This window comes from Aricia agestis, chromosome 10 (assembly GCF_905147365.1).
Source record: "Aricia agestis chromosome 10, ilAriAges1.1, whole genome shotgun sequence".
Classification (NCBI taxonomy): Eukaryota; Metazoa; Arthropoda; class Insecta; order Lepidoptera; family Lycaenidae; genus Aricia; species Aricia agestis.
This window is the reverse complement of record NC_056415.1, coordinates 13,413,753-13,428,093: the sequence shown is the minus strand read 5'-3', so window position 1 is coordinate 13,428,093 and position 14,341 is coordinate 13,413,753. Positions and strand designations below refer to the sequence as shown.

General features: G+C 38.1%; 1 protein-coding gene across 1 annotated transcript in view; it reads left to right on the top strand.

The window, feature by feature from the left end:
- LOC121730854 (proton-coupled folate transporter-like) overlaps positions 1–7,018 on the top strand; it is a 29,330-nt gene extending 22,312 nt beyond the window's left edge. Inside the window, exons 4-8 of the mRNA XM_042120048.1 lie at positions 278–379; positions 2,770–2,907; positions 4,046–4,129; positions 5,276–5,432; positions 6,831–7,018. Of these exons, the coding sequence (XP_041975982.1) occupies positions 278–379; positions 2,770–2,907; positions 4,046–4,129; positions 5,276–5,432; positions 6,831–6,996 (647 nt within the window). The 3' untranslated portion in view covers positions 6,997–7,018. The remainder of the gene's footprint in view (positions 1–277; positions 380–2,769; positions 2,908–4,045; positions 4,130–5,275; positions 5,433–6,830) is intronic.
- The last annotated feature ends 7,323 nt before the right edge of the window (positions 7,019–14,341 follow it).

The window sequence follows — 14,341 nt, the reverse complement described above, 5'->3', positions numbered from 1 at the left end:
TACACTCAAAAGTTTTTCTTATCTTTCTGATTTGCCGCTTACCAAACTAGTTTTCATGCATTTAACAGTCACCAGTTTTACCCTAGACTAGCTGTACCGGTGAACTTCGTGTCACTTTAAAACCGTCCCTGGGCTTATACGAATATTTTGAGACTAAAATCAGCCCAATCCGTTCAGCCGTTTTCGAGTTTTAGCGCGACTAACATATTTGAAAATCCATTTTTAAATATAAGATTTGCAGTTAGCAGTCAACAATAAAGTATGTTTGTTTTTTCAGCGGAGCACCACATTGTTTATCTGTTTGTGCGAAATCGCCTGAACTGGGACATGGTGAAGTATGGTTTTTACGCCGGCTACTCCATAGTGCTACACTCATTCGGTAAGTGCAACTTTTCTGTACAGTAAAAAATTAACAGGTCGCACCATACTTGTTATCCAGCTGCCACAAAAAATAACGGTTAACATTGGATCATGTCGACGTCCCTACTAAGTATACTATTTAGTACTTTTATCTATAAAAATCAAAAATTAAGAAAACGAATTTTTGCCATTTGTTTGGAATACAATATTTTTACAACTAAAAATTATAATTTTTTATACTTTATAAACACCTAGCTTATAAAAAATCTGATTTGCCCCCCCCCCCCTGGCCCAGAATCTGGGTAATTTGCCCCCCCTAGCCCAGAACCTGGGTATTTTGCCCCCCCCCCCCCCCCCCCTGGCCCAGAATCTGGGTAATTTTGCCCCCCCTGGCCCAGAACCTGGGTATTTTGCCCTCCCCCCCCCTGGCCCAGAACCTGGGTACGCCCATGGGTCGCACTCTGGAAGTGCTGGCAGAGGTGAAACGAAATAGCAGAAGTATACATTCTCGTGGTAGAAAGGGAGGAAGATATTAATTCTCTCCTACGCCGCGATGGTGGTATACTCGCCTTCTTCTTTACAAATTTTCGACCTTATCCATCTCTCTATCTCTTATCTTGAGAAAGTGCACAACGCTACTTAAAAAGTACATGGGCCTAAAATTTGTTTATTAATTTTTTTTTTTGGCTAAGCGAAATATTACTTAGTCATGTTTTGACGAATCCCATACATTTTTTATCTAACTTTGCAGCTGTCAAAACTATCGAACACAATTTGACTACGCACTCTTAAGTTTAAACCGTTATTTTTGTGGTTTCAAAAAAGTACTTATGATAAGAATTATATTTTTTACATTAAGGGTAAGTTGCATCAACTTACTTTAACTATAACTGTTACTTTAACTACAGTGCAAAATGTCAAATCTTTGGTTAAGGATGCCATATTTAACGATAACCATAGAGCTAGACAAAGCTTTAAATGGGCGTGGCGAAAAAAGAAACTAACGCTGTCATCATACAAAAAGGTTCTCCTTTACCAGCAGCGCCCCCGCCCAAGTTCATTTAAAACCTTGTCGGACCAGCAACAGACCTCTGCCTGTCAAATTCTGTGGTCAAAGTTAGGGTTGAAGTTAAGTTAGCCTTAACTATAACCATAACTTTGACCATAACTGTAACTATAACCTCGCCTCTGATGCAACCCACCCTTAATGGTAATGTGTTTGTGTACATTTTTTGTTTGTTATTAACCAACTGGTAAATCCCACTAGGTAATAAGATTGTTTTTTTCTTTTCCATGAATTATTATTTAAAATATCTGCAAAGTAATTAACATCAAATTGTGTACCTGTCAAATCATAAGCCACATCTATACATATAAATAAAATAGGAGTGCCTGTTTGTAATATTAAAATAACCGTTTTTTACTACATGCATATGAATATTTAGACGGTACTTACACTAAAATACTAATTTTTAGAATTTTTGTCTGTCTTTATGTCTGTCTGTTTGTTCCGGCTGATCTCCGAAATGACTGGACCGATTTTGACGGGACTTTTATTGGCAGATAGCTGATGTAATAAGAAGTAACTTAGGCTACTTTTTAACCGACTTCCAAAAAGGAGGAGGACATATTATTACTTTTTTTATTTTTTACCTATGTATTTTACATTTTGTTGACGCGGACGAAGTCGCGGGTAACAAGTATAATACAAGTATCAAATAAATCTTCTTCAGAATATATTCTAGATTTTATTTATATGTATAGATAAACACAATATGAATACCACAGTCCACACTAACGTCATCTATACTAATATTTATTATAAAGCGGATTTTTTTGTTAGTTTGAACGCGCTAATCTCAGGAACCGATAAAAGGAGGTCCGATTTGAAAAATTCTTTCAGTGTTAGATAGCACGTTTATCGAGAAAGGCTATAGGCTATATTCTATCACGCTAAGACTAATAGGCACGAATTAATAGAGGAAAATGTGGAAAAAACGGAGGAAATTATTTAAAATTGCTTATTCTTAAGAAACTACTGGAGCAATTTTTATGTTATTTGGCACACATGAAGAATAGATCACATGAAAGGACATTACGCGGGCGAAGCCGCGCGGAACATCTAGTATCTTATATATCTTCAAACGAGCAATTCTTGTATATATACTTATATAATTGGAATCTCGGAATCGGCTCCAATGATTTTCATGAAATTGGGGGTTTCGGGGGCGAGAAATCGATCTAGCTAGGAATCATTTTTAGGAAATGTCATTTTATTCGTGTTTTATCGAATACCGAGCAAAGCTCGGTCAAATAGCTAGTTATTCATTATTCAAGAAGTAATCTATCAAATTTTCATTCATCATTTACTTCGTCTCTGAGTCTTTGCAATTTTTATATATTTTCCAGGGGCAATGTTTACAATAACGGTACTAAGTAAGAAGCTGCAGATCGACGATGCGATCCTGTGCCTCATCTCGGTCCTCAGCAAGTTCGTCGGAGCGATATGGTCCGCCTTCGTCACCACTGATATTGAAATGTACCTGAGTGAGTACTTCTGTTTTAATTTTTCGATAAAAATTGGCCAAGTGCGAGTTGGACTCGCGCACGAATGGTTCCGTACCATTATAGAGCAAAAATAGTAAAAAAATGTGTTTTTTGTATGAGAGAGCCCCCTTTATTATTAATTTTATTTAAATTTTATTATTAATTATTAAAGTATAAACACAGCTCAGTATTTTGCGAAAATTTCAGGTGCCAGTCTGTTGTCATCATTGATACCGAGCAAAAAAAAGTTTGAAAAATCACGTTTGTTGTATGGGAAATATTATTATACCCTTAAATATTTAATTTATTTTATTTTTAGTATTTGTTGTTATAGCGGCAAGCGAAATACATAAACTGTGAAAATTTCAACTCTCTAACTATTACCGTTCTTGAGTTACAGCCTAAAGACATACAGACAGACAGACAGACAGACAGACAGACAGACGGACAGACGGACAGACATCGAAGTCTTAGTAATAGGGTCCCGTTTTTACCCTTTGGGTACGGAACTCTAAAAAAAATAAAGCAATGAATTTTTGACTAGGCTTACATCATAGCATAACAGGGAAACTTGATTATTTAGGATAAAAGATCCCAACTCCCAACTAATCTAAAGTTGGGACTGCGTTATCCTTACTAATTTTTCATGTTAAGAGATAGACACATTCAAATGCTTACCTGTATTCTTGGGCTAAGGAAGCACCTTTTGCCTCGAGAAACTGATGCTTCTTTCTTGAAAAGCCAAAAGGTGTTTCTATCTTGCCAACTTTTTTTTAATGAAAGAAGGGGGCAAACGAGCAAACGGGTCACCTGATGGAAAGCAACTTCCGTCGCCCATGGACACTCGCAGCATCAGAAGAGCTGCAGGTGCGTTGCCGGCCTTTAAAGAGGGAATAGGGTAATAGGGGAGGGTAGGGATGGGAAGGGAAGGGAATAGGGGAGGATAGGGAAGGGAATTGGGCCTCCGGTAAACTCACTCACTCGGTGGCGCTGTTTCACGCCGGTTTTCTGTGAGAACGTGGTATTTCTCCGGTCGAGCCGGCCCATTCGTGCCGAAGCATGGCTCTCCCACGTATAATCTCCCACTTATCATAATATTTTAAATACAACCTCGCCTTATTGTATTTTATATCAACAGTTCCCTGTATCGAGTTGCTGGGTGGGGTAACTACGACCTCTCTTCGGTCAATCATATCCAAAGTAGTAGACAAACAAGAAACCGGTAAGTAAGTGACGTAATAAGGTAGTCTTAGCCTAAAAATCTTTTCTGAATTCATAAACGTCTTGAAGCGCAAAATTTCAATCCAGTGAACCCATCCAGCGTTGGATTACGACTGGAATAGTGTAAACGGGCACTGTATTCACTGTAATGGGTGGCATGCATCGAATTGCATTACACTTCTACGTTTACATTATCCAGTAGTAATCCAGTGGCGAATTGAATTACTGGATTAGAATAATATACACCTGCTATTACGTATACACTATACACGTTGCGTAACTGTAACTGGGTTACTTGTAAGTACTATTATCTATTCTGTGATTGGGTGCCGATCTACTCAAAAGATGGTCTACAATATTGTGATATTTTTATTCTCATTGCAGTGTCTGTTTCTGATAGAAATATTATATTAAAAAATCGGTCAAATGCGAGTCAAATTCGCGCACGAAGGATTTCGTACCATTTTAGAGCAAAAATAGGCCAGAATTTTGTATGCAGCCCCGTTAATTTAAAATTTCATACAGAACTTTGCTCATTTCTTAAAAACATTTTTTTTAATGAAATAAGGGGGCAAACGAGCAAATGGGCCACCTGATGGAAATCAACTTCCGTCGGCCATGGACACTCGCAGCATCAGAAGAGCTGCAAGTGCGTTGCCGACCTTTTAAGAGGTAATAGGGTAATTGGGGAGGGTAGGGAAGGGAATAGGGGAGGGTAGGGAAAGGAATAGGGTAGGGGATTGGGCCTCCGGTAAACTCACTCACTTGGCGAAACACGGCGCAAGCGCTGTTTCACGCCGGCTTTCTGTGAGAACGTGGTATTTCTCCGGTCGAGCCGACCCATTCGTGCCGAAGCATGACTCCCACGTATAAACAAAGTAGCGTCTTAAATTTCTTTATGTCTACTAAGCTGCTTACTTAGCGTGTAAATCAAGCATACGATATTTAAAGTAGGTTGTTGTAATGACGATGATTATGACGATGGCAAAGAGTACGAGAAAGATGACGTTAAGAAGAATAATAATGATGATTGCGAATTTCTTACGCCGGTTCTTCTCGCCGGGTTAGTTCCCGAACCGGTGGTAGGCCTCATGTAGACGTTCTAAAAGTGTTAATTTTTAACCAATTCGTTTCATTTCGATTTCAGCCAAGGTGAACTCCCTGTTCTCGCTGACGGAGACGCTGGCATCGCTGCTGTTCCAGCCGCTGTACTCGTGGCTGTACATGAACACTCTGTCCGTGCTGCCCGGCGCGGTGTTCCTCACCACGGCGGCGCTGATAATACCAGCGGTGGTTATACTCGTGTAAGTACCACACGGACTGCTGTTCTCGCTGACGGAGACGCTGGCATCGCTGCTGTTCCAGCCGTTGTACGCGTGGCTGTACATAAACACTCTGTCCGTGCCGTGCAAAATTTAGTCGGGACCGACTGCTCTAGCTAGAGCGGTCGCGTTGAAATTTGTACCTACTGCTTAAGAACTGCTCGAGCGATCGGTGTATGGCGGATATTAATTTAATATGGAAACTGCAGATCGCCGTGCGGTGACCGCATTCGGTTTCGACTGCAAGATTCGGTCCGTCTATGGCCGGCCTTAATGAAGACACGTCCATTATCCAGCCATTTGTTGCTATATAAATAAAAAATGTTTTATTTCCGAACTAGCTGTTGCCCGCGACTTCGTCCGTGTCAGCAAAATGTGATAACAAAAATAATAAAAAAGAGAAAAAATCCCCTTTTTAATGATCATTTATAAAACAGTTAAATAATATATCCTCCTCCTTTTCGGAAGTCGGTTAAAAAGTAGCCTAAGTTATTCCTTACTACATCAGCTATGTGCCTAAAAAGTCTCGACAAAATCGCTCCAGCCATTTCAGAGTATAGCCGGAACAAACAGACAGACAGACAGACAGACAGACAGACATACAGACAAAAATTGTAAAAAATGTTGTTTTGGTGTCTGTACCCTATATACATTCATATGAATTTAGTAAAAAACGGTTCTTTCAATATTACAAACAGACACTCCAATTTTATTTATGTGTATGTACTATGTATGTATGTATGTATGTATAGATGCTACGAATAATAAAAAGTAAGGAAAAGTACTTTTCCTTAGTTTTTATTATTCGTAGTATAGATGTATAGATTTAAAAAACATGTTAAGTTTTAGAATTTTTCTACGTGATGTCTACTATGCGTGCGAAAATTATTCTGGCGAGAAAAATCAGCGTACTCGTATGAAACAAACACGGAGCCACCTTTTTAGAAAAAACTGTTTTGATCTGTTGCTGGGCCCTCGGCTTTAAAATATAATAATTAGCTAGGATTAACAAAATATAAAGAACGCGCCCATATTTTGTAAAACTAAAGAATCAGAGATTATCATAATATTATAATACTAAAAGGCAACATTCGGCTACAATGCGTATTTTTATTTACACCGCTCAAGAAATGCAACGTATCAATTCTTTTACAGTGTCAATGCCCCCGAAGTATCGTTAATATTAAAACCCGAAGAAAAGTTCTAAAGATATTTTGTACTCACTGTCCATTTACACAATATTATCTGTAATTCGATAAGGCTTTTTCTTTTAACGTCGACTACAGGAATTTTCTTTGTCTTTTAAGGACAACAACAATGTTTTGTGTTAATTACGTTTATAAGCTCAATTTCAGTAGCATAAGTTAATTATATTTTCAGAATATTCATCACTCAAGGCAGAATAGAAAGAAGAGAAGCAAGAAAGAAGGCCTTAGAAGCAGAAGAGAAGAAGGACGCCGAAGCAGAAAAAGTTGCAGAAAAACCATATTTACCTCCAAATCCTCCAAACATAACTCAAGACATCAAAGAAAAAACTAAAATGTAGCGAACCCTTTAATTTAAGGCAATTGAAAAAATAATATTATTGAAATTCGGTTTTTGAACCTAAAGAAAACGGTTTGGGCCCAGCTGGGTATTTTATAAGGCCAGAATCCAAATGTTGTGTAAATACGAAAGAGGAAATGTTTATATTATATTGTTTTCGGGGTTTAAATTGTAAAAGTAGTATATAATACAGCAATGTTTTCACGCTAGAGGCAGCACCAGCAATCTGCATAGAATTTTTCACTTTTTGCCACCAGATTCTGGTAGACCTACAGTTGGAGATACAAAGAGTTACCAAGACGTTTTCCAATGAAACTAGTCTGTTTCTTTACAAGAATTCAATTTTATTCTTAAGTTAACAGAATGCAGTGCGAGTATATTTTTTCACATAGCTCCTAGACTAGAAATGTCAATGACCGCTGGTGCCACCTCAAATAGTAATCTTATTCCAGTAGGATAGTTTGAAAGATTATTTTGATAATTTCTTGGTTTAAAACCTTCTTTCTACTGAATTAATACGTATATTATGTAGGTATCTAATAAGCTAAATTAATATTATTGAAGGATGAAGATGGAACATTACTATTGAAACTTTACTGTCTGTCTGTGTCTGTCTTTGTACGATTGCCTTAGGCTGTATCTTGTGAATTGTAATAGTATATAGTAGTAGCTATATAAAATTCTCGCATACCTATTTTACGTTACCAAAAAAACAAATATTTGTTTATAAAGGCCAATGTTTGTACAGTATTCCAAGGCTTTAAAATATGAATGTCAATGGGCGCTGCTGGTAAAGGAGAACTGTCAAAAATTACGTTTTTGTATGATAGAAGCATTAGTTCCTTTTCTCGCCACATTCATAAACAGCCTTGTCGAACTATTTAAAGTATGAGATTCTGTAGTTTTTTTTTTTATTTTCAATTTTTATAATATGAATAATAATATTATGTTCTAAGGATAACAATACGTTACATTATTTTTGAAAACCCAAAAAACATAATATATAACTTCGACACAGTGCTTCCATATTATATTTTCGTTACATTATATTAGTTTCGATATACCTAAATTATTGTTAATTAAATCAATAACTGAAACTGATGAAGGCGCTAGAAAAAAATTAATTCACTCTATACTAATATTATTAATTAATCTAATACAATCTAATTATAAGATGATATAGACCTCTATTAAGGATAATTGATTTATTTACTAATTAGCTAAGAGGTTCTACTAACTCATTTAGCCACCACACAAGATAATATTATTAGCTGCTAATTAGCATAATGTATATTAGCTGAAAGTATTTATGTAACTATCTGTTAACCGTGACTTCGTTCCTAAGAGTAGCGCCAATCGAAATGTATAGCAAAATTTGCAATGTATAAAGGTCAGTTTATACCAAAAAATACGTGTGGCACTCAGGGACTGCCGCGGTAAAGCTATTGCATAGCATTTTTATCAACGTATGCAATTGGAACGAAGGTCCTTATCGCGCGTTCGGCGTAAATCTGAAGGCTAGACAGAACGATATTTGACCTTGATTTGACCTCGACACTTTTTTATTAGTACCTGCATGTTAGGGACAGAGGGCGTTGATAGTAAGTATTCCTGGGCGTCAATAGATTTCGTTTTTTTAGTAATTTTTTGTGTGTATATAGGTGTATATTATGTATAAGCACAGGTTTTTGAACATAAGAAATAACTTCGTTCCATTCGGGTGTCCCTTGACACCTTTCAAGTTTTTATAATTTGCATACGTCTAGTCGCACGCACACAAACACCGTGCCGATGCACGGCAACGCCGCGCCGCTTTGCCGGTCGGAGTGGGGGTGTTAGGTTTATTTTCGTTACGGAATTTCTTGATTGGGTCGCCGCGCTCAAAGCCCGCGATAAAAGCTATGCAATAGCTTAGCAAGAGAAACGAGGCGCGACTTGGCGATGCACGAAATCGCGACTCGTCCGTTCATCGTGTCGTCTCGTTCCGTATGCCGAGCATAAAGTTAATAAACCTAGCGGAATAGAGAAACAAAGGCCTGAGAAAGCGAGATGTCACTATCAGTAACACTGCGCGGTAAAATGAGACGTGTGATACATGACAGCAGCACTCTTTTTTTGACGTCCAGTCGGCACGTGCCGCACGTTGACAATTTAATCTCATAGAATTCAAGTCCAATCATGTTTGTGTAAGTGTATACGTACACATATTTTTCACACAGATGAAAACCAATTTCGGTTACGTTTGACAGCTCGAGATTATTGCTCTATTCCGCTAGGTATATTAACTTTATGATGCCGAGTGTGAGTTTTTTGTTTCACATTCGATCGTGAACGCGTTTGGCGTTTACTAAGATTTTGTATGGGATTTCTCACTGGGCTGGGCTCACTCCCGTCACAGAATATATATTAGTAGTACCAACTCCCGTGAGCATCGCTAGCAATGTACAAAATATCCATACAAAACGCCAATTAGTAAACGCCAAACGCGTTCACGATCGAATGTGAAACAAAAATCCACAGCCGAACATATAACCTCCTCGTCTTTTGGAAGTCGGTTAAAAACTCACACTCGGCACACAGGTGTCTCTTAATCCTGAATATTATAACAAGAAGAATACACAACAATTTACTTAATATGTCTTAGGTAACTGGTAAATGGTAACGGCAGTATAACATTTATAATTATTTAAATAAAATATACTATAGAAATTCATTGTTGGTTATTAGTGCCTTATTGTATTTTATTAGTTTCTAATTTAACACTGTATTTTTCATAAGCATTTCCTATATATTTTCATAATTTAATATAGTATAATAAGTACTAATTTAATATACAGAGTGCATCAAAAATAAGTGATAATACTTTAGGGTGTGTACGTGTTACTTTTAGAGAGTTCACTGTGAAAGTAGCAGCGCTGAAAGACGAATTTTTTTTTTCACTTTTGTATCCAGGGCAAGGGCCCGAGCGTCACGAGTTTCCCCATACAAAATTTTTAAAAAAATTACTCTTTCAACACTGCTACTTTCACAGTGAATTCTCTACAAGGAACGTACACACCCCAAAGTATTATCACTTATTTTTGTTACCTTTAGAAGTTAGTTATACCTCGCCCCTGGCTACACAGGGACTTAATATTGCTCAAAAATACTTCAACGTAAATATCAAAATGTTGTGTTACATAATATTAGTAAGCTTCATTTAAATAATATAATAGTTACCTCCCTTTATTTAGAAGTAATAAGTATGACTGGCAAAGATGTTTGTATATTTTTAGAGATTATCTTGTTTTGGTTATTAAAAACTTTGATTAAGAATGAATTCTTTTTTTTATTTCCCTAATTCACCATTATTTTTATTATAGTGTGCATGACGTCTTTCAAACTAAAATCGAAGGAAAAAAAAATTGGCCAAACAACAAACGCAATAAGACCAGCGCAATTTCTTTCAAATAAGTAAATGAAATGTTATATTTTTATTATAATACAAGTCCTTTGTATCCGTTGTGGATGATTTTACGAGCGAAGTAACCACTCTTCTTTAATGCCTGGAATAAAAAAAATTAAATGTCCTTGCTCAAGCACATAATAATATGTGTATTATGGCAGTTGGCCTAGTCCAGAGGAATGAACAGGTCAATACGTCTGGGACTAACCAAATGCGAGAATTTCTCACGATGTTTTACTTCACCGTACAAGCGTCCGTATTATGTACTATCAGAGAAGTGATTCCTATGCAAATCGGGGACCTAAGCGCTCTTACAGACGAACGGCACGTGTCGGCGGCATGTGTCGGCGGCAGTCGACGGCAGTCAGCGGCAGTGTCGGCGGCAGTCGACGGCAGTTGACGGCACGTGTCGGCGGCAGTTGACGGCAGTCGACGGCAGCCGTTGACAATTTATGACGCTTGCAGGGGACCTACCACGACCTTTCCTAAAACGATCATGTTTCCAGAAAGCTTTGTTGTAAGATTACAATAACATTACCTACTCACTTTTCAAATATAATTTTACTAAAAAACAGTAAAAAATGCAAAATATTGTTAAATCCGCTGTGAAATATCAACTTTTTTAAAATCGCTAGCTTGACGTTAAAGTAATTATTGCTTATCTGTCAAACGGTGTCGTTAATAGAGGTCGTGGTAGGCCCCCAGTTGTGAGGTACCGCCTAAAGGTAAAACGGCCACAGGTTGGTATCATACGCAACGGACGTCTCGCATCAAACTGATAATTTTTTCACAGTACTTCCGCTGAATCGGCAGCGTACGGATTATCGAATAACCTAGTAAATAAATGCTCAAAAGGGGGGTGTGAATGAAATAATCGAAAGCAGAAATCTTGACTTAGAAACTTTGTTTGGACTAATTTGAAGATAAACATACTGTCTAGTCGGTAATCCGTACGCTGCCGATACAGTGGACGTAGGTACTGTAAAAAAAATATCCGTTTGATGCGAGACGTCCGTTGCGTACGATACCGACCTGTGGACCTTTACCTTTACGCGCTACATCACAACTGCAAGGTCGACGGCTGCCGTCAACTGCCGCCGACACGGGCCGCCGAAACGTGCCGTTCGTCTGCAAGCGCTCTAAGTAGTTTGGTTGCGTTACGTCAAACATGGGAGAGCCATGCTTCGGCACGAATGGGCCGGCTCGACCGGATAAATACCACGTTCTCACAGAAAACCGGCGTGAATCAGCGCTTGCGCTGTGTTTCGCCGAGTGAGTGAGTTTACCGGAGGCCCAATCCCCTACCCTATTCCCTTTCCTACCCTCCCCTATTCCCTTCCCTTCCCTACCCTCCCCTATTACCCTAATCCCTCTTAAAAGGCCGGCAACGCACATGCAGCTCTTCTGATGCTGCGAGTGTCCATGGGCGACGGAAGTTTCCATCAGGTGACCCGTTTGCTCGTTTGCCCCCTTATTTCATAAAAAAAAAGAAAAAAAAAACCCAGCTGACAGATCACAATTAACTGAATTGACATATTCGACCAAATAACGTTGGTCTGTCAATTGCATAGGAATCAACTTCCTTGATGGTACTTGAGATCTGAAATATATTATCTACACGCTATCTATCTAGGTACACGCCTCTACCCGGGATCGAACCTGCACCCTCTCGAGTGTAACCAAAAGTTTACTTACTACGCCACGGACGCGCAAGTATAATAATTATACTCACTGAAACTAGATGGACTTATCTATATACATTCAGTCAAGAAAGTATCGGGAATAGTATTATGGTTCCAAATTAAAATTTGTTTAATAATAATAGCACTTAATGTACATTTTCTCAAAATTTTATTAGCCTAATGTGATAAGGTATTGGTATGACAGGATTAGTTTGTTTATTAATTTTAGTTTTTCATTTTAAATTTCCCCATTAGACCGAATTAGAAAAAGTCTCAAGCATGACACGATAGTGTGAGCAATCCTTTATCAATATTATTAAGCCCGGCCGCACATTGTCCGAAATTTCTGATACGAAACATTTGAATGTCGGCCGGACCGCCACACCGCACACTATCCGAAATTTCCTTCCGGCGAGTTCGAGCTCACTCGGCTCAGTACAAAATGTAAGAGAGAGCGCGATCCGTCAGAAACATTTGAACTGACGTCCGATGGACGTCATCTGATACATAATGTCAGATGCCCGCAGGAACGCAATTAAAAATTTCTGCCATCCGATAGACGGCATCTGACAACTCATCCGGACCGGACGTCAGATACAAAATATATGAGCAGAGTGCGTTCCGGCAGGCATCTGACATTATGTGTCAGAAGCCGTCGATCGGATGAGTACTCTGGTGTTTCGTCCCAAGGTTTTTAGGCCCAGTGGGCCCAATGACCAGATATGAATTGTTAACATTTTATCATCTGGCGATTGGTCCCACTTTTATATCGCAGAGCAGAACGTGGGCATAACACACAACGTCGTCCTTCAGCAGCCATTACAGAATAATAATATAATAATAATAAAAGCCTTTATTCAGACAGATAGTCTATTTATGTACACTTCAAAACACGCGTCTGACAACTTGACGCGCATGTTTCGCTTTGCCGACGCGACCATCTCGCGTGTGCACGGCGGCGCCATAAGATTATATGGGCAGCGTCCGCCGTGCGGTAGACGCTATTTCTTCGCAGTCGCTTTGGTCGCGTTGGTTTGGCCTAAGCTTTATAAAGTCTGTCGGACCAGCAACGTCTGCTGTCAAATTCTGTGGTCAAAGTTAAGGTTAAAGTTAAATTAGCATTAACTAGAACCATAACTTTAACTTTTACCACGCCTCTGGTGCAACCCAACCTTAGTTTACCCATGCAAAGTTTAGAGCTCAGAACATGGAGGCATAGAATATGAATTAATATACATGCGAGCTCAATACCATCCATTTTCTAAAAGAAGAAAATATGAAATAATCCTCTTTTCTCAAATTGCCTCTTGTTATCCAAATATTTATTTATTGTGCTCTGCTTTTGGCCAATTCACGTATGAGTTTAGTATCTATTATTCATTTTTTACCTTTATTTTTCTACTTATTTATAGATAAAATCATTATAATAAATCTATTTTCCGTGTAAACAATATGTAGATAATAAACATTATTACTATCTGTTTATGACTGTCCATATACAGGCTGGTTTAATATTCTACATGAGGAAGTAGAGCTCAAAACCGAGATACCGAGTTGGTGTGAATTTAACATGGTTCGGTTGGAGCTGCTCTACCGCACTTGTGCGACCGACCTCTGACATGGTGTTACTTCATGACTTAGGGCTAGCACTCGCTTGGAAGTCTTAAGACAGATTAATACCGATGGTCCCAACGAATAAACGTGCAATTATTTTTTTACGTCCGTGCGTGCAATCGAAAAAAGACAACTTTTCAGGAAGACAAAAAAACGTTTGGAACCTCATAACTTTGACTACATAATAAATAGACAAATATAATGTATGATCAAATTAAAGGTAAAAAAAATATTTTTCAGCTCATATATTTATTAAAAATTAAATATTCACGGTTAACCACATATTTAAGAAAAACCATATAAAATTATTATTCTAGTGAATAATATGTGACTTGTTAACACTATTGTATCAATGCACGTTTATTCGTGTCATAAATGAAGTTTTGACAAATGCAGTGAAATGTTGCATGGTTATTCCACGTATTTTTTTTTTTCTCCTGAGCCATGCTCTGGTCATGTACACGCTTATTCTTGTATATTTTGTTGCTTTTACATGTTTGTAAAGATAAAAGCCCGTATGTTAGTGTTAAGAAGATCGGCTTATTAAATAATAAGAAGTGTAATATGACCTTATAAGTGCATGGTATAAAATTTAAATCTATACT